The sequence below is a fragment of the Tenebrio molitor genome, chromosome 6 (assembly GCF_963966145.1).
Source record: "Tenebrio molitor chromosome 6, icTenMoli1.1, whole genome shotgun sequence".
NCBI classification, from domain to species: Eukaryota; Metazoa; Arthropoda; class Insecta; order Coleoptera; family Tenebrionidae; genus Tenebrio; species Tenebrio molitor.
In genome coordinates this window covers 6030229-6054388 of record NC_091051.1, presented here as the reverse complement: position 1 = coordinate 6054388, position 24160 = coordinate 6030229, and the positions used below count along the sequence as shown (strand labels likewise).

The 24160-nt window shown below is 41.6% G+C and overlaps 2 protein-coding genes and 1 long non-coding RNA gene across 3 annotated transcripts; 1 reads left to right on the top strand and 2 right to left on the bottom strand.

Moving 5' to 3' along the window:
* Positions 1-1652: 1652 nt before the first annotated feature.
* Positions 1653-5491, bottom strand: aop (anterior open). Its single transcript, XM_069050591.1, has 5 exons — positions 5287-5491; positions 3715-4024; positions 3057-3662; positions 2751-3000; positions 1653-2696 (listed from the first exon to the last, which is right to left on the bottom strand). The coding sequence occupies exons 2-5, from the start codon at positions 4013-4015 to the stop codon at positions 2417-2419; spliced, it is 1437 nt and encodes a 478-aa protein (XP_068906692.1). The 5' UTR covers positions 4016-4024; positions 5287-5491; the 3' UTR covers positions 1653-2416.
* Positions 5492-16711: 11220 nt separating this feature from the next.
* On the bottom strand, positions 16712-19004 carry LOC138133113 (uncharacterized; the record flags this gene model as incomplete). Its single annotated transcript, XM_069050917.1, has 1 exon — positions 16712-19004. A coding segment is annotated over one exon (1383 nt), but the record flags the coding sequence as incomplete, so codon positions are not given.
* Positions 19005-19615: 611 nt separating this feature from the next.
* Positions 19616-21188, top strand: LOC138133322 (uncharacterized). Its single transcript, XR_011160322.1, has 2 exons — positions 19616-20744; positions 21050-21188. It is a non-coding gene; the product is annotated as an uncharacterized lncRNA (long non-coding RNA).
* The last annotated feature ends 2972 nt before the right edge of the window (positions 21189-24160 follow it).

Here is a 24160-nt window from a genome sequence, read left to right as displayed (position 1 = left end):
GGGCCTTATTTGGATCAGGTACCTTAATAAAAATAATAATTTATTTTTTTGTCAGAAAATTTTTTTCCATATTTTTTTCGTGTACATTTAAACATCCTGGATACGGTAGTAAGTAGTTAGTGCGCCATTTTTGAGACACCTGTAGTTCATTTTTTTATGCTGTAGAAAAAGTCAGGCAGCCAAATATACACTTTCAATAGTTCACTAGATTCCTATTTCAATTTTGTAAATTACTTCAATCCATGATGCCATATGCCACAATAAATGCATTAATGTCAATTCGTGTCACTGTCAATTAGGTACAGTGTGGAATAAAATGATTTACATCTATATAGTTACCTTTGCATTACCCTTGTAAAAATACGAAATGCCGCTCTACAAAAAAAAGAAAGCCTAACCTCAAAATATTCCAAAATTCCAAATGTGATTTATTGCGAAGGGATGATATGAATGCAAAGTAGAGATTGAAATTAAAAAGGGGCTAACAAAAGCAAGTCACAGCTAGTGTTGAAAGTGACCACCAACGTTTGTTAATTCAATTTAGTAAATTGTAACAATAATTGTCAATTCGATTGATGACATTTATTGACAGAACTAATAGTTCGGCACTTCAAAAAAAAAGTAGAGCGGTACAGGAAAATTTACATGTGCAAAAATTCCAAAGGTAACTAGATGTAAATCATTTTATTCCACTCTGTATTAATTTAAAGGCTAGTTTGGTCAAGGGTTTTTATACTTGATTATCGATGGGCTGCACAGAACAAATTATGTTCAACGAAAAAGTAAGTCGCCCTTATCCGTATTCGAAAAAACATGATTTTGAACATTTACAAACATTTACATGCGGAACTTAAGGTTGGGGATACGGTTAAATTAAAGAAGAGCAGATGTGGGAATTGGATGTGCGTATTGAAGTGACCGTGGAACCACTGATTATACACCTTGGAGAGTCTGATGACGATTCGGATTAACCGGAAGAATTCGAAGATGAGAGTTGATTTTTTTAATCCATAATATGTCTGAGTTATCGTTAACTATTGTTTCTATTTACTAACTTACTGCTTTTTTATTCATGAATTCTACCTAGATTAAACACATTATTAAACACGTTTTCTCATTTCAATTAAATTTTTTTTTGAATGTCAAAACCTTGTCAGACTGACGGAGATTTTGACAAACAGAATTTTTAGCGGCATCGTGGATCCATATCAATTATAAATGAATTTAAGGCATCTAGGCAGCCTTGAAGACTGTATATTGGGTTGCCTGACTTTTTCTACAGCATTAAAAAATGAACTATAGTGAAAAATAAAATCTTATCTTATCATTGAAATGGTTTTCTAAAGGCAAGCATTACCCTTTGACAGATTGGTCAGCCAAAATCCAAGGGTTAGAGAGCGTGAATTTGTTACTGCAATTGGTTATTTACCTTTAGCAACGACATTTTTACGCTTTCAATTTATGCGAGTTTGGGTTGATTATATCAGCTGTCAGATTTTAGATTTTGACACAACAGCGAGTAAGCTTTCCTATCAGCAATGAATTTACTTTTAAATCATTTAAACAATTATCCTTTACACTTCGTTAATGTTTATGTTAATTTGATTGTAGATTACGTAATTTTGAGAGGGTAATTGAGAGAGTAGCAGGTCCATCGTTGTAAAGGTATATTTCAAACTTGTCATATCATCATTAACAATAAATTCTCATACAAAACATATTAAGACAGCATTGCAGTTGACGTCTACTCATAACATATTTACAAAATTATCAACGTGGGAACAATATACCAATTGACACAAAATTCGATTTACTTTAAAAATAAAGCCTTTAGGTATCCACCCTTACAAACTTAAAACTATTTCTTTGAATATGCATTAAAAATATGTACAGTATCTGAATATACATAAAGCATTATACATTCTTTTTAAAATCACACAATGAATTGAGTCAAACACTAAGAGATCACAGAAATAGAACTGGAAACAGTTCAGCCACACGTTCATTTTTTTTTTTTCTAAAAAAAAATCAGGCAAATGCCACAAAATTGGAATGTGGTGTACTAATCTCAACAACTCAAAATTGACTTCCAGTCCATCTCTTTGTACATGATAATTTATCCAATTATTGTCATTGATTCAGGATCACCCAAAGAAGCTGCCACAGGCAGTCACTTAACCATTTCCCTCGTGACCAAATGAAAAAATAATTTATTTATTTTGGCACATGCGTATTATAAAACGCGACTTTCGAGGCGCTCCATCGATCGCCCCGAACGCCGACGTGTATCAATAGACCTTAAAAAATTAACTATATACACTTTATCATCACTATTTTGCACAAGTCTCATAAATATTGGCACCAATATTGTCACTAATAATGCACATGAGGTCTTTGAACACCTAAATCACTGTCGCTAGTGATGCTGTGGCGGTATTGGCGGATCTGGCGAACAGATTATGTTCACGTGTCTGCTGCTGCTGCTCAGATCCGTCGGCCCTTCCATGGTTATACTCAAGTCGGTGGGCTTCTCATCGTAATCGTCTCGATTCGCCTCGCTCTCCGCCTCCACGGGCTCCGGCTTGATCGTCACGTTGGGGACGATCTGTGCCGGAGGTTTCAGATTGGTCGGCGACATCTGACGCAACAGCGATATGTTCTTGATGTTCTTCAATTCGTTGGGATTCCGCAAGAACCTGCAAGCGAAACATTGCACACTTCCGTTTCCCCTAAACCGGAGTCAAACTTACTGGTAGCAGTGTCGCTCCCCTTGCACCTTCCTCAAAATGTTCACCCTGTAGTAGTACCGCAAGGCACGAGACATCTTGTCGTAGTTCATCGAGAGGTGGTTCTTTTGGATGCCCCACAACTTGGCCAAACCGGCCGGATCGACGATTTTGAAGACTCCGGTGTCACGATTCTTCCATGCGATGTAATTTGTGTATCGCTGGGCGGGGTCGTTCAACAGTTGTTGCAAGAAGTCCCACAACAATCGCCCATCTGAAACGAGAAACGTTGTATGGAACCGCGATTTTTAATTTTTCGGGTGGACTTACTCGTGTTGGGCTCTGGAGATTCGTTCGGGAAGAATTCCCGTCCCACAGCCTTGAACATTCCGGGACTGCCGGCGACCTCTTTGGGGCTCCTGGGAGCCATGGTCGGCAGCGGAGGCGGCAGTGAGTACGCGCTGGGGGTGTTGGGAGGGCTACCGCTCTGGCCGGTCTTGTCGTAGCCATCCTCGTCGGAATCCGAGGGGTTGCTGCCGCTGCCGTTGCTGCCGCCCATGCTGAATATGGAATGGCCGAAAGTCTGGGGGTTGTCGGCGTGCTGGGGGCTGCCCGCCTGGCTGTCCACCGACGGCGCGGGGCTCAGCGTGACCGAGTTGCTCTGGGCCATCAGGTGCGCCGCCAAAGAGGCGGCGTGCGACGACTGGAACGGGTCCGCGTTCTGGGCGATAATGTTCCAATTGGGCGTGGGAGGGTGCGAGTGCGGGGACAGCGGGTAGGGGTGGCGCGACGTGGGGGTCACGGGGCTGGACGGCAACATCCGCTGCAGGCTGTTGGCTTCGCGCACCAGGATCTGGAGGACGTTGTATAGGACGTCTCCCGAGCCGGGGGCGCGCTCGGCGAGGTCGGTGCGCGTCAGAAGGCAGATCGCTTTACCTGGAGCAAAGTTCCTGTGAGGGGAGGTCGAGCGGGGCGGTCGGAATCTTACCGTTCATCTGGAACATGTCCAAGTCTATGGGCTGCAGGTCGAACTCGCGCTCGGCCCATCGCAGGAAGCTGACGACGTCCTCGCGGGACCAGACTCGGGGGTCCGACGCGAGGCTCGACGGCAGCTGGCTCTTGTAGTCGAAGAGGGGGGAGGACGGGGGCTGCTGGGCCTGGCCGATCGAGGCGAAACCGAGCGGGTAGCGCCAGAACAGGGAGTCCGGGCTGAAGGGCAAAGGCAAGGCGAGACGGTCCATCGAGCTGCTTGTGGGGATCGGTGGCAAAGGCCCCGGAACTAGTTTCATATTTTCAGGCTGGAAGAGGAAAACCCATGAGCGTTGCGCAAAAGCGATTAACGAGTTTTTAAACGAGTAGGAAGTGGCTTTTGCATGCAATTTAAAAATACGCGGACTAATGATAGAGCGGAGCCGACCGTGTACGTGGGGTTCTGACGCTCGCGGAAGTTATTCCAAGGTTAAGAGTGTGTTTTTTTCAAGCTATTTACATTTCGCATTATCCGGCTTTTAAAATAAACCTGAAGCAACAATACGACAAACGCACCCCGACGACCTTCGCGCCATCTCCCCGAGACGCCATTGTGGGAAATGGAAACTGGCTTCCGACCTTTGATTTTTTTCCCTCGGTGAAATATTACCAGGAAGAAATGTGTCAATGCCGAGCGGCGAGAATAAAGCGAAATGGAGAGGCACGACTTCCGCAAACGCAATCTGTTGCTGGAGCCAAAAATCGCAGAAAACACGAGTCCATCGCGATTACACGATCGATTTCCTAGAGCTCTGTGGCACATATTCGCGCCGTTGCACAAGAAATTAATCGGTCTTGCCTCATTTACTCCTATTCAGTCGGTTTTTAACGCGACGGTTCGACATTACGAAACGAAAGATGTCAATCGGGCCTTTCACGGCCGCCAAACGACGAAGAACCCGAGAGGTTCGCTTGAGCAATCGCCAGTTGCGTACATCCCAGGAACTCGTGACGTAACTTCTTTGGAATTAAACCAAACACCTGTACCGGTGATTGATAACGACAGGCGCTATCTGGTGACGTCTGCGGGCGCTCGATTTTGAAAATCGCCGGATCGCGGACTTCCGGTCGGCAGGTGGCGCCGATTTTCGCCGTCGAACAACAACTTTGTACATTACTTGTTGACAGTTCTAAAAAAAGCAAATATTTTCGTAGACGCGTCGAGCGAGCTATTTGGTGCCAAGACCCCGCTCATTAACAATCTTGACCTAAAACGACGAAATTACATCGAAAGTTTCCGGTAATTTGGACCAATCAAGACAACGAACCGCTGGACGCCAGATTCGTAACGACGACAATTGACAGGGGTTGGGACACGTCTGGCGAGAAATCCGCGTACGCCGCTGGCGCACCGGAAATTCCTCTCGCCCACACGGGAATTTTTTCTCGGGAACGCGGCGAGAACGTACCGATTCGCGCGTCCTCGAGTCGGTTTCACACGGGAGCAACAGGTGAAGACACGTGCGACAGGTACCAAGGGTGCGGACGAAAAACCCCCAACAAAAACAAAATCCAACACGGCATGCTTTACCTTGACGGGCGATTATCCGAAACGGGAACATTCACACCGGCACCGAACACTGCACTTCTCTCACTCTGCTCTTTTCGTTGATTTTCTGCTCCTTTGTGCACTCGATGACACCCGGACGAGCCTATCTTCGCACTAGCAGTAACTGTGACGCTGATGCTCTCTCGACCGTCACCTTACCACTACTGTTTTGGGAACTGTTTGGACTGGATGGAGTATGCGGGAGTACGAAGCGGAGTAGTGGGGGCGACGTGCGCTGTTGCCGCTCCGGCCACCGGATCTACACCGCCGAGGGGCGCGGGGGACGCGACGACCAGACTTCCTCCTCCACTAAATCTGTACTTCACCCGATACGGCCGGATTTTTCGGGCAGGTGGTCGTGAGGGAAGAGACAGGATCAGGAAGGAGCGTTGGATAACGGGCCGATTAAGTGGAACGATCAGGAAATCAATCGACGCGCAACGTAATAGGTCAATTCTTGCAAAATTGACGTTGTGCAACGAGAAAGGGCGACCCGAGGAGGCTCCCGGAGCAGATCCGCAGACACCTGTTGATCTGTGAGACCTGTCCCGGTGTGAAACCGGCCTAATTTCAACTGACGTAAGTCACTTGACAGTTCAGCTAACTCGATCTCATTAAGCCGGTCTGGTCCCAATAAAAATAACGAATCTTGTCGCCCCCAGAAGTCCCAGAACATCGACAAGCTCGAAATGGCTCCGCAACGCAAATCTGTATCTTCAACTGCAAAATCTCCTTTTGTAGGTCTCGTCGAGACGATCCGTCAAACCGAGCTGTCATACGTCAAAGGGCAAATGTTTGGTTAAGGTCGAGAAGAGACCCCCAGGAGGGCGCGAGAGGGTGTTTTGGCATGTCCGGGGCGCCGCGGTGTAATTTTTGGTTACGTGACTGCAACAACAGGAACACAATCGTTTTACATTTTTAATCTGAGCGGTTTCGAGTGGGTACGAACAAACAGGCCAGCGCACACAATTCCGTGACTTATCTGGTCGATTAGATGTCGAAATTCGATTATGATCCGGCGGGCTGACGTTGGGATGTCAATTTTTCTTCGCGCCGCGTTGGCCGTGGCCTCGTCCAGCCCAAACAATAATCGCTATCAGCCGCTATCGGCACCTGATATCGGGACAATTTCCGTTTATCGCGGCCGGTGTTCGTATCGCGATAAAATCACGGCGGTGCAAAAGACCAAAAAAGGCGGAATGAATCGGCGATGACGTCAGGCAGAGGAATGCGAAGACTCCGGCCGGACATGCCAAATGTATCCGCTGATGGCGCTCACGGCGTTTTTATTATACACACACATGCGAAAAAAATCCGCCCATCTCTGCGGCGAAGGTTAAAAGTGCCAAGAAAGTTCGAATTTCTTGGCAGCGTTTCAACCGAAACACCGACTCATTATACTTCCTTCCTTTGTACATGGAACGTCGCCGTCTATGATTCAAGCTGGTAATTATACGCGTGATGTCAGCTCAAGACGGTCACGTGACGGCCGAATTCGATCGGCGCTTCCTCTCGCTTTTTAATAATAATTAATCTCGATAAGCGCTATCTTTTACTACTCATAATTCATTATCGAGTTAAGAACACAAATTTCCTGTCACAAACTTTGTAAATATTTATCGCTGGATGTGCGTCAGAACGCGCGATTTTTTATCGCAGGTAAATGTGAAGGACAGATGGTCGGGCCGAAGCAAAGAGTACGATTACGGCTTTAAGGGGTTGCGGCGCTTTGTACCCTAAACCGCAACATAAATCAAAAGGGGCGGATCACAACAACCGACAGAATTTTGGAAAATCCAACACTCCATTCTTTACCCGTTGTAAAATCTACCAAGAATCACAACATCTTTAAACCTAAGAGAAAATTTCATCTCACAAGAAGAAACACTCGTTTTCTTTTGAACGTTTTGAACTTTGTTATTGAACTTGATATGCAATCGCACAATTGCGAAATTTGGTGGTCTTTCTTCGACAAAAAATCGTGGAGAGAGAGAACGCTTTGAGACAAATTTCTTAAAAACTTCCACATTTCGGATAAAACATTCGATGAATTATTTATGCCGTCGAAGAATACACAAATGTCTAATACGTATTCGTTTGGGAATTTTCTACCGGAAATAACGTCAACTTTATATTTTTAAACGAAACAGAAGGTTATCTTGCACTCTCGAGGATGATAGGAAAATCAAAAAACAATTTTATCACCCGTCAAATTTGAACAAAGTGCTGATATAAAAACGGTTTCGCTAATATTGTCACATTTTCATATTTGAAAATGTGCAACAAATTCCACCACAGTGTGTTGTGCTGTAAAGTCAACGGTGACTTATCTAGAATTAGAATTTAAATTGATGAGGATTGATCATGTTTCTGTGGAAGTTATCGGCTCGACGGAAATTGTGTGGTTTAATCTTGCAACAAAAACTAAATTACAACATTGTTTTTTAATTTTCAATTCATCGTCTCATTACGTGTCCATATTTACTTCTTTTATCATTTGCTCGATTTGTACAGGACTTAGCCGTAGATTAGTAACATCTGTGAATTGTAAGATCTACACCAACGAGGATAATCACGAGACTGTGGTGCAATACCTACATCCGGTTACTACAAATAACTTGTCCCACTAATTACGCTCATTTCGCAATTTGTCTTTCTGTTTTTCCAGGTAAACAAATAATCAACACCGCATGATACAGATTATCTGCTGAAATCTTTACATGGTCGTAATAACTATTTCGAACAAGTTTATCATTTTGATAATCCGGTTCTATCTCGCCAAAACTGTGGAGCTGTAAATCATGTATAACTCTTCCGTGCTATCAAATAATTAAAATTTCGTGGGATCAGCTATTTTATTGCAACGTGACGTGTCACTAACTGGAGGTGCAGATATTTGACAGTCACTTTTCGAGAAAAGCGTTCGATCGGCACTAATCTTGCTAAGAAGTGACCGACAATTTCCCATTTGTCTGTAAAGTAATCCCGTGCAGTCCTCGTCCTTTGTCTAATCCCCAACAGGACAGGCTTACGGCGGAAAGTTTACTGAAGTACCCTGCTGAGTACGCAAGCCCTAAACGCTTTGTCGGCGATCATAAACATTTACAGATCGACTTGACCAATTACCGTCAAATTTATTCCCAAGTTTTTTGTTTCTGTCCCATCGCAAGAACTCTCGCCTTCTGGAGACAAATGTTCAAAGCATTCACAACGCCAACTACCGCGCGAGCAACAATTATTGTTTGGGTTGGCAATAAACTGGTAACTTTTGGTGATTTTTATGTCATGGTCCAGCCAGAAAACCATTTTATCAATAAAAGATTAATCAGTAATAACAATAAAACAATCGAAAATTGGTGCAATTCACAGTCTGCCAATTTTCGGTAAAAAATTGTATTTCCAAATGACACAGTTATTGTTGCTCACGCGGTATAATAGAACTGTCAAAATGAAGTTTCGAATGTAATGTTTGTTTTGACTGTACCTGGTTGTAAAATTTTCTCTCTGGGGTGTACTCACGTCAGCTAATAAATAACAAAATAATTTTAGGTTATGTTTTGATTGTAAACACATTTAAAGCAAAATGCAGCAAATAAGAAATGAAGCTGCTTTAAAACGAATTCCCAATTTCTCACAAATTTTATCATTCTATTTCTCGCGTTGATAAAACCGTATCACTTCGTTGTACGACTTTTGCACTTTCCATTTTAACTGCGATTAAATTTCAATTATTTGATTTGACAATAGGAATAATTTTAAAAATCCGGGATACCAACCAGGTCCTATGAAAATAACTAGTGAACGAACTGTCAACTACAATAATTGTGCTTATGACAAATAAAATTCCAAAATTTCCAAATTTTGTTTGTTTTGTACCAGGCACACATCTTTCCTTGAAATATTGTTTTGTTGAAAAATAAAGCCACAATCGTCCTTGCTTATTTTTTTATTGCGAAAGAGCCACACCACTTTCAATATTCTTATCAATCGTAGGTGAACTCGTAAATCATATCTAGATCTCTACTTTAATTTTTCTAATTGGTTTTCCCAGAAATTTTATCTGAACGGATATGTAACAGAGACATTACGATCATTACCTGAAGTCAAAATTCTGTACCTCCTTGTTAAAGAGTTAGTAAAGAGACATTACAAGTTTCTGTAAATTACTAATTGTTAGATGCGAGGGGTGAAATCTGAAATTACAGAATACTTAAAGATGTTAAAATATTCTTCAAAATGGAATGCTGTATTACTTTGAAACGACCCCTAGATGCATGTTTGTTGTTTGGTGGTGTCGAGGTCAGCCTTTGACCGTCTAAAAATCAGCCGACTCGGTAAGCACAATTTGCCTTGAGCCCCACGTGTGTTTTTCAGTTTGTTTATCGGATCGGTATTATTAAACCGAAGTAAATCGCAGCTCAGTACCAATCTTATCGGTTTTTTCGCAACTCATCCAGCGTTATCGGCGAAATGACGGAACCGCTTCGGTAGGAACCGCTCCAGGTGCGGTGCCACTGGTACAACACGGTTACATAAGCACATTCTTACGACTTCAATGTCAAACAATGCGATGACGATCGTAAAAAAATCATAACTCATTACAGAATCAGGATGTCTGTTTTACCGAACAATATGCGGAAACTGTGCGGCCGGCCATGTTGGAATATGGCCGGTGACCTTTCCCGTTTCCAGGTCGATTCGGCGCTTTCTCACGATCGGAATTGTGTTTTCGGGAATTTTCACAATTCGATTGCGTAATCGAAAACGATGCAATTGCCGAGACGGTGTCACGTTTCGTTGTATAAGCGGCTTGGGTAAGCGCGAATCGGGTTAGTCGGAGAAAGTCACGCCGAATTTGTCCCGTGTGCCGTTTTTCGTAACGGAGGGCCCAACGGAGCGGCCGCCAAGATGGCCCGATTTTGCCCGCAGAGTTTTACGTAAGTGGCGAGGAAGTCGCTCTGAATATGCAACTAACCGTATTCGACGGGCCTCGATTAGTGTATCCGTTTCCGCGTTGATTTTTCGTGTCCGTCACGGCCTCGTGGTTTCTCACATAAATATTTAGAGGAAGAGGCGCTCCGTGCACTTTCAAGGTCGCGACGTTTCGATGGCTACGACAACAGACACGGACGGACTAAATTGGACTCCGACGAACGGAAAGTCCCAGACACACGGGAACCCAGGACCTGGACGCGGGGTTCCCCCAACATTTCGACGCAAATACTCCATCTATAAGGTTTCTCCTAGACTGGTAGATGGGTGCTCCAATCGCGGATTTACCAAATTGGAATTTCACTTGTTCGGAAATCAATTGAACCTATATGGTGTGCTTGGTCTTGCGAGAAATATTGACAAGAACAAAGATCCCACGATGAAACTTGGAGAGATAATCCGATAATCACGTGTTAGAGATAAGTGGAGTAATGAAGAAAATAGATGTAAATTGCGGCGATGGTTCTTTTCTGTGTTTGCCTTTCCAAATCTTGATTACCAACCAAGTGTTTCGAACTTCTTTCGTAACTATGTACAGTGTTACCAAGAGGTTGGCACGTGGCACCACATGAGAAGATTTTTTATTCATCGATTTTGGATTTTTTTAAAACACATTAAATTTGACGTATATTGGAAGACATGTGAGAATGAATAAAAAAAAATCGTTAATAATTGTATTATTATAACACCAATCGAAATACAAAACATTCTCCAACAGATTTTTTTTAAACGAAAGACTTTCTTTTACTGAACTGAACAATCTCCTAAATTTAGACAAATGTTGAAGAAATTGTGTAGACTGTAATCAAAAGCTCTTTAGATTTACACCAGTAGTTATAAATCACTTACAAAACCAAAATTTATAGTTCTGGAAAAAATTTTAAAAGCTTGGGGAAACCGGGACGTTCCAGGTACCTCAGCCAAAACGCTCCCCCTTCGGCTCCTACATATTTTATTAATAACCTGTTCACATACAATGATCCACCAACACGGGAATTTACCTGAGAAATACACAAGGCAAGGGTGTTGAATTGTGGACATAGCGGAAAACGAAAACAGTTTTTTTTAATTCATCCACATTTAAATGTTTTGTTAAGTAAATTTCTTTCTTATTACATTATATTATATTAAAATGTTTCTATAATCTGTTTCAAAATCAAAAACCCACCAACAGTGCATTCTACCTCGAAAATACAACCGATAACGTGGCCAACTTTTGTTTTTAGTGTGTCTGCAAGTGTCAGAAAAAAGTGGGGTTATGAAAGAAAACTGTTGGACAGTCGTTTTGGTCGTAGTTCATCGTGGTTTTTGTTCTCATTTTATTATTTCACTCAAAAAGTATGATATGGTAGCTACCACCTTTTTGTACATAATAATTATGTCGTGTTACGTAATAAACTCAACAGTTCGATGTCAAATTTTGGCGGGAGGTTGAGCCAACCAACAAAAGTAAACTTCTTCTAGGGATTTCTTTTTTCTGCTAACATAATTCAACAGGTGGTGGATTTTTGATTTTTAAACAAATTATATAGTGGATTCCAAAAACATCTGTGCTGTCAAGTGTCACAATTTGTGAAAATTTATTATTCGCAATGTTCCCGGCTGAAAGTTGAAACACAATTTTTGATTGAAAGTGTACCATGCTTTATTTTTTATGAGGTTATGTATGATTTTGATGTTTCTGTCAAATTTCGGTCAAATCAAAATTTATTTTGGCTGTTTTTGGGTTGTTTAAATGTAAAAAAGACATGCAACATTGAATAAAAAAACCAGAAAACCTCATTAGAATAGTCAATTGCTTTCTTTTCTCTGGCTTTAACTACTATTTTCTTTCGTTTTTTCATTTTTTTCGAATTGTTGACAATTTGTAACTGACACTGTTCCATAAAAATTTGGCGGGGTTTGTTTTGCTGCAGGGTGGTCAACCAAGGCCATTGAAAAGTATTGGAACAGCTTTGTCAATAATCAGTGTGGCAACTTGACGGAACTTTGATAGTTCGGATGTTTTTGGAATTCACTATAAAACAATTCAACAAAATGATATGTTATTTCAATCGTGCCAACTTATCTCGTTGTCATTAAAGGAGTTATAGGGATATTTATTGTTGACTAACATAAATCAACAGGTGTCAGATATTTGATATATGACCAGAGTGTACATTTTCATTTCAATCAGCGGTTCTCAACCTTGTTTCGTACAAGTATACTTTTCTATTTGTGATAAATTACAAAATTAAGTAAATTAAATTAAAAAATTATAATAATTGGTTGAAAAACGCCAACTTAATATTCATAATCAAAATGTTTTCTAAATTGGATACAAAAGCATGTCGAAACTCAAAAATGAAAATATTTAAAACAGACTTTTTTGGTGATATTGGTATTGTACCCACATGTTTACCATCTGAACCCGCCACTGCCTATTTCACAATTATTCTGCAGTACTACGAGTGGAGTTTTAAAAAATTTTTTCCCACCAGAATAATAATTTGGAGTGTATCTACACCACGTTACTTGTTTGTGACTTTTGTCCCGTTACAGTGCAGAAAATAGTAATCAATCGATTGGAAAAATTCGCATTCTGTATGTCCAAGCTGGATCAGCGTAGGTTATCGGAGGCCGTCCCAGCCCGGATATCCTCGAATGTCAAAGGTTATCGTCGTAAATTACAAGATTTATCGTTTTTATTTACAAATTGACGTAAACAGAAAGCGGCCATGTTGTCACCGGCGACTCTTCCTTGGCGGAACCGGAAGGCGCGCCGTGATTTAATAGCCCCGGAGGAAAGAACCGCCGGAACCCGGAGCGGAAGCGAATTTCGCGGCGCAAAAACGCCCCGTCGGCCTTATCAACCTGGAGCTCGTCCGCGCAACCCAAAAGCGCCAGAAGCGAAAAATTCTCCGGTTTCGGAGTGCACCGCACCGACGCGGTGCTCCCGCACCGGACGCCCTCGTTAGCCGTAAAAAGCCACATTGTCATGTAAATGGTGGCACCGTGAATTACGCGGCTAAAACGGGACGACCTTTGGCCCGGCTCCCGGAGGGGGTGCCGTTTCCGGCCGGGCAATTTCCGGCTGCGCCCGGGAAAATCGCGACGCGGGCGTATGCCAGGAATCCGCCGACTAAAATGCGGGTCATCTAAAATAAACGGTGTGCATTCTGTGCGTTTACGAGACCGGTGCAGGCCACAAATATCGGGAGGACAGTGAACTTTGGGATCTGCGTCTCGGGGCAAAACGGGATCTCGACGATGGGAAAAGGTTGAGGTCGCTCCAGACAGAAGCGGCGGTGGAGGCGGCGGCGGTGACTCGCGGGTTGACGCATCGGCGGTTCGCGGAACGCTCGTGACCAATTCCGGCCAGGATATTGTATGCGCGGCGAGTTATTAATTGCTGACGGGTGGATATTTATCGCGAAAAAAGCGAATACCGTTCGGTCGGGTTCAGGAGTTTGGAAAAAACTTGTTGACACTTTAAATTAATTGTCAAGTCGGTATTTGCCGGATCCTAATTGTCAGGTGGACGATTTGGGTCAGGTCCGCTGGACCCACGACGGAAAACGTGCACTTCAAACGCACAAGCGCACGTTTTTATCAGTGTACTTTGCGACCTTGGGGTCGACCCAAATAGGCTCTTATCCGAGACGAGCGATAGTGATGCGGCGAAGGTGGCTCCTCAGCTGCATAAAACCTACCTTTACTTTGTTGGTATACTCTCAACAGAGTGCAGGGTCGTGACTCGTGACTCAAACTCGCAACAACATTTCTGGCAACTGGATTTAAAAAAATAGATTTTAAATTAAATTTAAATTAAAAAATTTCGTGTGTGTGTGATTAAAATTTTACTGAAGAGTAGTGTATTTTATGTAGCGTCACATTCAGTTTTATTGTGTTTCATATTTTTTTGTCGATTTCATATTTTCATTCCCACAGCATGATTCATTATTTTCTTTGCCCCAAAGCAACCATTTTGTTTTAGAAACCAAAAGGCATCACGACAAACAATTCATGCGCAGAGAGATCCCACAGTTTTTGTAAAAAATATACACTTAACCAAAATATTTGCAACTTCATATTGTAATATGTAATAGGTATTTACCTAACATATGCGGGAAGTGAAATTTCCCGCAGAAGTTAGGTACAATATTTTTTGTAACGAATAACTCAAAAATATTTAAAAATAAAATTAAAAAAGTAAATAATTTAACATTTTTCAAAGCCCTGTTATTACTCTTACCTTTTTGAATTGTATTCTTATTTGTTTTATAATAAAATTACTTATTTATTATGTTGTTGAGAATTTATTTTACAATTGCAAATGTGACGAAGCGTCCATTTTGTTTAAAGTGAATTGACGGCCTGTTTACGTCATTAAACACCAATCTTACAATGCAATTTTCCCTAGTTTCTGCTGCAAAGTAAAAAACACTGCGTGCGGGAAATCGTTGTTTCTGCACTCTGAGGACAGCCGGGAAATACCGATTTTGAGACTATGAGTACAAAAAATCGTTTCCTAATTAAATGGTATAAAAACATTTAAAAACTCAAAATAAATTACCTTCGCTGCTTTTGAGTAGTACTTTATATTATCTTACGTCCATTTAACTGGTTGAATTTTCAGTGCTGCTTTAAATTATTATTCTTTTGTATTCACCAATGCATTCGCTTGCACAATTAAAGTGTTTATAATTTCTTGTCTGCCTCAACACCTCACCGGGCAATACTAGGAAGAAACTTGGAAGAGAGAACAAAACATTTATTAATAGTCAAGGAAAATAATGCCACTAGATGATCTTCGAAAGCTAATGCATTTCAAGCTGCGTTCGTGATTCCAACGAAATAAAATGTTCTATACTTTTGAAATTTCCATTGTCATAGCAGCGTGGAAAAAAATATTGCGTAGGCTTAATGCTACAAATAAGTCACTGCAGGAAGTAGAAAGTAATTTAAGCATTGCTTGTACTCTGTATGAAAGTTGTCAAACTTTATGGAAGATTCGTGATGCAATTTTGATGCGGTTGAAGCTGAAGCTAAACAGATTTGTTACGATCAAATCTACCAGACTGAATCTTCTACGAGTCGTAAAAGAAAATACTTTCCACACGAAAGAGTCCCAGATGAAGTTCATTATTCAGCAAAGGAGAATTTTCTATGACATAGAACTCAGTCAACTCAATATTCAAAGAAATTATCTCCATCACTTCATATTTAAGTTTTCTGAACTGGACAACGATATTAAATGTGACCTACAAGATTTTAAAGAGTTCTACTTTGATGATAGAAACTTATGAAATGCAAAAGGAATGGGTGTAATTTTGCGCAGGATATAAAGAACTTAAGATTGAACGTGTGTCCATTTGTACAAATTAAGAAATTTCATTAAAAACATAACATAACATTACCTACTATACTATATTTTTTCCTAGTAGGCGGTTGCGCGCACCATTTACAGAATCCTGCAACGAAATGCGACCTCCCTATTGGTTACTCTATTCCATTAACCAATAGGGAGGTCGCATTTCGTTGCAGGATTTCATAAACGGTGCGCGCAACCGCCTCCCAGGAAAAAATATAGTATAGCAGTGCTTGTGAGGAAAATTCCTTCTTTACCTTAAAACCGATACAAAACTATTTCAGGACTTCTTTAATGATCATCTTTGTCAATCCAGGAAATTAGATCCCAAGTGGTAAACAAATTTGATTTTAGTGTAACAATAGATACGTTTTCTAAAGTGAACGCCAGGAAAACCATGTTGGTGCATGTTAACAGCAAACAAAATGGTTGTACCTGTGTGTTTAAACAACATAATTATTTTGTCTTCTATTAATTTTTTGCTTTATAATGTGGGTTGTTCCTAATTATTGGTATTGACTAAATCGCGCGTTCCAATGAAATCCTGGGCTGAGTAGGCGTTGGAAAAATTAAACCGTTTAGAACAGTGTAAAGTTTGAATTTCCCGCCGTTTGACACCAATGACATTTGTTTATGTTTAATCGGGACATAAATGAATATGTGTTTTCACCACAGGGTGCCTTTAGATATTTGCTTCGAGAATAGGAATCGTTAAATTATTCTATTTTTAATGTAAAACATTGCAAAGAAAGAAGAAAAGAACGATTTTTTGGCTTTAAATTTTAGGTTAGCTGTCAACATGCTCCAATTAATCTACGCTTTAAAAAAGCACAACAATTGACGGTTTCCAACGCCTCCCCAGCCCAGGATTTCATTTGAACGCGACACAAGTGTTAGTAGGTATTATGGTAAAAAAAATCTTAGGAATCACACTTTTTTTGTTACTTGCAGGGCATCTCCGATTATGAGAATTAATACTTACTATAGCAACAAGATTTAGAAAAATGTCTGAGGGGAGTGCTCGTTGTAAGATATGGGAAAAATAAAAGAATTACATTTTGCAAAACACGATTTATTGTCAAAAAAAAACTGCAACAAAATCGAGTTCAAGATTCTTCGGAAACGTCTCCCAGATGGCCACAAAGCAAAACAACACGTTCCTTGTCAATTTTTTATTGGGTGTTTAACCCAAAAAACGGCGACTGGAATGCAACCAATTTATATTGTTATGAGCCATACAGGCGGCTAATTTCCATACAAAATGTTTTTTTTCTGCAGCCGGCCTCGCCCACCGCCACATTTCCGAATTCCTTCCTGGTTCTGATGAAAATTAATAACCGGCGTCGATGTTATCGCGAATTTATTCCAGGACATGCGAGGCTCGCCTGTATCATCTCGTAATCTCATGTTTGGCTTGATGAATAGTTAAGAACATAAACGAGTCGGTGTACGCAGCCGTGGTCGTAATCTCGGGTTAAGAAATCCACATCGTTTTATCTGATTTAATTATGCAATTCGGCACGGAAATTTATGGCTCAATTAAGAGATATTTCCAGGTCCCGTGATCGGCCATTGGCGTGCCAGCAGCAGACACCGCCGTCGAGGACTGGCGTCTTCCGAGAAGCGCACAAAGCCTTGGCCTTTGTGCCACATTAAGGACGCACAATGACGTCCTTTTTTCACCTTGCACCTCGCAGGTAGCGAAATTCGCGCCACTCCCAAAACCCAGTCCAGAAATAATCTTTTCAACGGTGTTTATGTGTTTAATGTTTGCATTACCACTTGGCGCTCGTTCGCCAACTTCGACTAGGTCTTTAACCCCGCGTCTAACCCCTCGGAATCATTAATTTTCCCCCACTGTGACTCACTAACCTAAAAATCTCTGCACCGGATAAATAGAGTGTGGAACGGTTTTATCGGCCATTACCTCCTCTACAAGAACAGGTGTTTTACGGTTTGATGCTCCTCAAATCCGTTACCCCTCTTTTTTTGTCTTGCGCGACACCCTCGACCACCGATGATGAATCACTTCGGCCCCGAAAACAAGAAGGGCGCACAGCCACCCCAAAAACACCAAATAAAAAGGACCCTCGAGTAGTTTGAATGTGAGCACTTTCGACGTCAGCTCGTCCACTGTGTTCGCTTTGGGATGGTCGATCTTATCCATAACGTGCTGAACCAGACCAACAGATTTCAATTGGACTATCGCCCGGCTGACTTGCGGCACAACTGGATAACCCTTGACAAAATAAAAGAAGATGTAGAAGAACAAAAGGTGATCGTCGATGAAGTGGACGTCGATGTTGTACGACATCGCCATTCGATTCATGATACTCCTTTTCCCCCAACAACACACCAGATCTCGTGCGAAAAGCGTGCGATTCAGACACTGCACCCCAAAGGGACAAGTTAAAATGTCTTTCTTCACTGCGAAGAGTGACGAGTTCGGTTCCTGGCCCAAAATCTGTTTCACGTCGTCAGTTAAACCCACATCCAAATTGGACTCCATGATATTGTGGAAAGAATCTATTTGGAACGTGTGGAAGCTTCCAAAAAACACGTTTATCAAATTGCTGTTGAAAATTATGTTGAAAAGCATGCAAAAATACACCCAGAAGATAAAAACAATGCGCACTTGGAGCTTGGTGGGTGTTTGCTTCAAGTACCGACCAACTAAAAGTCGTACCGCAACTTGTAACGGAAATTGGTAGAAGATTTTTGACGGTTCCTTTGCCACCAGACTGATCTTTTGGATGATTTTGCTCACTATTATGGTCAAAATGATCAGGGTGATCCAAAACTTCAGTTCGAAAGTCTTGACGATTCGAATCCAGTGAGCCAAAGGCAGCGCTTTGGGCACCACCCAGACCAACCTGTCCTCCATGTGGTTGGTACTAAAGTCAAAATCTCGGAACTGGGTGTGACCTATGCTCCGAAACGCACCTAGACTCATGTCGACTTGGCGTTCTTGCAAACAGCGAAAAGACGCCGAGTAGCTTCCATTTGTCTTGACCATACCAAACTGCATCGTCTTGTCAAGGACATATTCCGTCTTAAACTTGAGCACTCCCTGGACTAACTTAAAAATCTGGATCTCGGGGCCGGAGATTTCGCCGACGCACTCCACATAAGGGGCGATGCATTTGGTCAAAACTTTGACTGTTGTGTTTGTCCAAAATTTTGGCAGTTTTTGGAAAAATGGGTCTACGCTATCTTGACACTTGCCCACATAGACCGGTGTGGTATCCGGTCTGTTGATGTCTTCGTTTTGGTACGGCAGATAGGTATAAATCTGATCTGATCCCGTCACTAGTGCCACGTTTACTATGTAGAACTTTGCCAAAATTTCGAAAAATCGTCAAGGTTCTGTGGTGTTGGTCAAAAACCAAAATCTCGCTCGTGGATTGAAAAACTCCACCGACGACCATCTCTGCAACACACTTTTCAAATCTTCCACATCTACAGTCACCAGATACGAGTCAGCCTTGCGGAAGTCAAAATTTCGGAAACATTCTGGACCACTCTGTAGCACCACTACAGGGTTTTGGGCGATGGTTTCCAGACATTTTTGCTCACCATTGAGCAACAAAGAACCGAACAGTAGTAACTTGGAGGCGTACATTTCCGTCACGCAGTAACGATTTTGGATAATGTTGGTAAAAAATAAAAATATTAATTCTAACCTGACTTTGTGATGATTTCGCTTGTGATTTATGGGTCATTACTTAGCATATAATCAAGTTGTCGTTTCGATAGCGTGACGTCATTAGGTATCGCTGTCTTATCGATGAAAACCCATCGATAGGTGAATTATCTAGAAGTGGAACTGTTGTTTTTTTAATTAGATAGAATCGTAAATCAAAATCTGACTGTGATGATCTATAATGGTACGTTGAATTTTGTATTAGATAACTGCGTAAAACTCGAAATTATCGGTAAGTGGGCAGAAATGAAGGGTTGGGGGGACAACAATCGAACAATCGCTGATTGATCTAAAAGCTTTACGTTCTAACTCGTAACGATTGGTGTAGATCTAATCTGCGTGTGAAGGTTCAAGTGAAACTAGTCAAGTTTTTGGAAAAACCAAATTTGGTCCAGAAGAAATCTGTTTGGTGGCAGGTGGTCGTCCTTGGAATGGCGTGTAAAGCTCGGTGGGGTGACAAGAGCCCCTCGACGATCTATCCTTATTTCCGCCGCCCCCCGGACCGAAAGCGGCCAGATGTGTCTAACCTGCAAAGACAAGCCACACTTGCTGTGCACCACCCCATCTACCCTCGCTAAAAAAATCGTCGGAGCTTTTGTAAGGGCGACGTCCCCTTCGCTTCCCCGGTCATCGGGGACGCATCCATTATTCTTTTGTTAAGTGACGCAACAGTAAAATTAGATCATTTCTGGAACGGGTTCCAGCCGCAACCGCAAAACAAACAACGCCACTACAAGACGAAGAAAGACCAGTCATTCGGCCAGAAATAGACAGCCGAGAATATTTCACGATAAGGACTTTCATCGGTGAGTGTTGGATGCCGGAAGTAGACGACATTCCGACGATTTTAGATGCTGTCAAACGACGGATTATTTTCGGTCGAAGAAATTAAAGTCGGAGGATCACAACAATGTCGGTTCCCAACACGCATTACATAACAATCAATCCAAACTGGTTCCGATGAAAGAAGACACGGCCGGCTGCTGAAGAAGAAGACGACGCAATGTGCAGTTTCTTAAGACGTCTCCAGCTATTGTCGAGCGTGGGAACGCCGTTCCGGCTTTCTTCCGTGTGCGCTCGACATTTTTCAAAAGTAGGGGACGATGCCGTACTATTACACTTTTAACCTGCATCTTCTTCGAGGAAGCGACGACGGATGTGTAGAGGAGCCGTTGTTTGCAGACCAAATATCGCGCTATTGATAGAGATGGGGTCACGGCTTTGGGAAAAACGTACACAGATAACAGGACGACGATTCTAGATTATCAATCCATCGAATCACCTCACACAAAATCTCGACACTTTTCAAGAAACGCTGAACAAACGCAAAATCTACTTCCGGTTGTAAACAAGTTGCAGAAAGGGATACGCCTGGTAAATTCGAACAGATTCCAGGTGAATAAACATGTTTATCTACCTCACTGCGATATGTCTTATTTATCCCACATATTTCATACAGGTAATGACCTACTTTACCACAAACCATGTGGTAATAAATGATTACCGCATGCTCTACCGTAAAGTAAATAAACGGAACAATAAAAAACACAATTTTTGCTATCGTACAACTTCACTCCAGATGTTGACATATGTGATAGTTGATTGCTCATTTAATTATTTCTACATTTTAGACGATCAAGGAATATTTTATTTTCCTGCCAAAATTTGTACAGCTTCCAGCAGCTATGTCTCTTTTCCAGTTCAAAGATCTGCTCCAGAGTCAGCCGCCATCATCGTTGAAGATCGTCCAAAGCGGTGTTTTATTGTTATATTCTTTCTGTTAGACATTTTAGATTTCTTTTAGCTTGTATTCTTCTTTGAAACAAGATCTGAAATGACGCTTGACACTGTTTCTTTTATACCCGAAGGCAAATCTTCATCTGAAGAACTTATGCTTCCTTTAAAAAGAAAAAACAAAATCGAAATTTTACTGTTGATGTAGTTGCTAAGATATTTAATCACTTTGAAAATCATCAATGCTTATTGCTCGGCGTGCGCCTCGTTGTGCAGATTTCACATAGTGCGATAACAACGCCTATATCGCACTCGTTGTATAAACAATAATTTTCTTTGTGTGTAGTCGTGAGCGCAATAACGTTGAATAGAACATCGAAAGGAGACAGTGAAAGATGACCGCAGAAGAATTTCGGGAGTCTATCAATGAAAAAACTGTTTGATTGTTCCACCCAAAAGCATTCCATATTGAATGCCACACGAGATAAAATAAACTGCAAGATGTTCATTGTAGTGTTGGACAAAACGAGCGTTTCCATAACACATAGAATTCTGGTAAGATGCCAAAAAGTCGTAAAAAGTATCAACTTCGGTCCATCCCCTCGTGCAGGTATAAATCGGAAAAGTGTCGGAGCTTCCTTTGTCGATTTGTGCGTATTTGTCACCCCCCGTGGGTAGTCCCCTCCGTTATTTCAGGGGTGTGGAAGCCGGTTCGAGAAAGCGAAACTGGAACGACCCTCGACTCATTAAACGCCCAACATTCAAATGCAATCCTAACCTGTGACTAGTCCACACCTGTTGTCTGTTCATCCACAGGTGCGCTATGTGAAATCTCGCCGCATTCCTTCGTCCGCACCGCTAATTAGGGGAAGAACCGCGTTAGGGCAGGTCGGTGTGGAAAAGACGCATCAGCGCTGATGAAGTGCAATAATTCGAGTGCACCTCGACAATGAGCGAGTGCGAGGTTAATATTTTCAGCCCCGGCTAAATCACTTAGTCTGATGAGATGGCTTGAAAGCCTGTTTTAAATTAAAAGTCGACTGCAGCCACATGTGGCCCGTAATATTTTCGTCCAGACTGTTGGGATTGTGTTACGAAGCGTCGTCACTGGGAAAGGATTTTTTGCAGGTAATTAGACAAACAGAGAATCTGCATGGAACTCGATTAAACCCGCCGAAAAACCAACAATCAAGACGGAATTAAAACGTCATCAGCACAGATATGAAACTGGTGCAACCCGGATATGTTTGTTTGGTTTGGTTCCTGCTTCCATTGTTGTTCTAAATCTAGGACTGTTTCCACGCGAAAAAAGCGCGTGGATTCCGTTTCTGTAAATAGTGAATGCGAGGCGAAAGCTCTCCAAGTGTGCGTAAGCAAACAGCGTTGAATAAACAGAGCCGGTGCACGAAGAACATGTGTGAAACTGGAGACTTCCTGACACCAGCTGCAGCCGGTGACGGCGTTGTTTTGGTTTCTGATAGGTTTCCGACACCTCGACGACACAAAAAATTCATTTACATGCACCACCAGACAGGTTGCAGGATGCGGGGAAGAAGCCGTACAACGACAACCAGACGGGCAAAAATCAAAAACGAAAGGAACAACGCGAGGAATCGGAGACTCGAAGCGAAAATCACATTTTAATTGCACGGCCTAATATGGACCTGCATAATATGGGTTGCATTCGGGCTTTTGTTGTGTCTAGTAATAATCTAGTTTATCACTAGTTGCAAACCTGTCTCACTTACAGAACGTCAAGGCTGCTGAGACAGATCGCTTCCCAGATTGTTGTTGCAAATTCTTTGGCGCGTCGACGGGACGCCAAATTTTATTGCTGATAAAGTATCAGAATAATCGACTTATCGATACGTCAATAAATACTTCCGGTTTTACTTTAAATCGATACAAAAACTTCCCACCAATCCAATTCTTCGAAGCGATTCTTTCAGGTCCTGATTTGTTGCGCACCATATTGGTACACAATTACAAATATTTTTCGCCACTAGTTTCGTTTGAAATTTTTTTAAATATAGACCAGGGCAAAAACGCAGGCGTGTGGAAATCGAATCACCGATTGTTACGCTGCCCATCAGTTTGTGTGGTTGTATTTTTTCTATTTTGCTTTTAACGCGACATTTACGCAAGACGTTAAACGTAGCGTAACACATAAAGACCTGGATTGTCCACTGGTTTTATTTCAATTTTTATAGAGCAAGGGAAATTTTTATAGAGCGGAAAAATAAAGAATCCAATTTTTTAGGCACATCTCCTACTCACAATTTTTTCGCTTAAAATGGTGATATGCGGCGGTCCAAACTGGTTCAAGTGGACACGGATCCGGTGACCAAAGAGGCGAAGAAAGTCACCCACACCGCTACGAGGTGGGCGCGTGCCTGTTATCTGGTTGGTCATTTGAAGGTTTTGTTCTTTTATTTCTACAATTAAGGTCTTCAGATGTAAACACCTCCGAAATCAACCAACATTTTTCTTTCAAAACGGTGAATATAAATTTCGAGCGAAAAAGTAAAAAATATGTTGTTAATATGAAAAAGTGTTTGTCGCGAGGTATTAAACACTCTTACTAGAAGATAAGATAAGATACAGACAACAAACGTCACCGGATCTAAGTTCTTAACAATCTGACATGCTCTCTAATTAATCGTGGATAGCCAAAAGCCAAAACAGTTTACTACTGGTATTATTTTAATCTGTAAAGTGTTGAGAATGAATTGTTTTCAGCATTTATCATTTTATCAAGTGAAATAACAAATTAACTATAATGTGATTAGTTTAGAATTAAAAGATAAAAAATTTATTTATCTACTTTGAGTTACAAATAGGCTCATTATTATACCGGTAACCGGTAACTTTTAGCTTTTGTTATATTGGCAAAACCAGCCGTTTGACGTCAGGCGTTAAGGTAACCAGTGAAACTACGAAGTAAATTTAGTAAAATAACCTTACATTTTTGTGAAAAATGTCTATTACCAACCCACGCGAAAGTCCCTAGTCTAATATGAAAACTTGAAGAGCTGAAATTTCAGGAATTAGTAAAGCAAAGTAGATAAAATAGTATA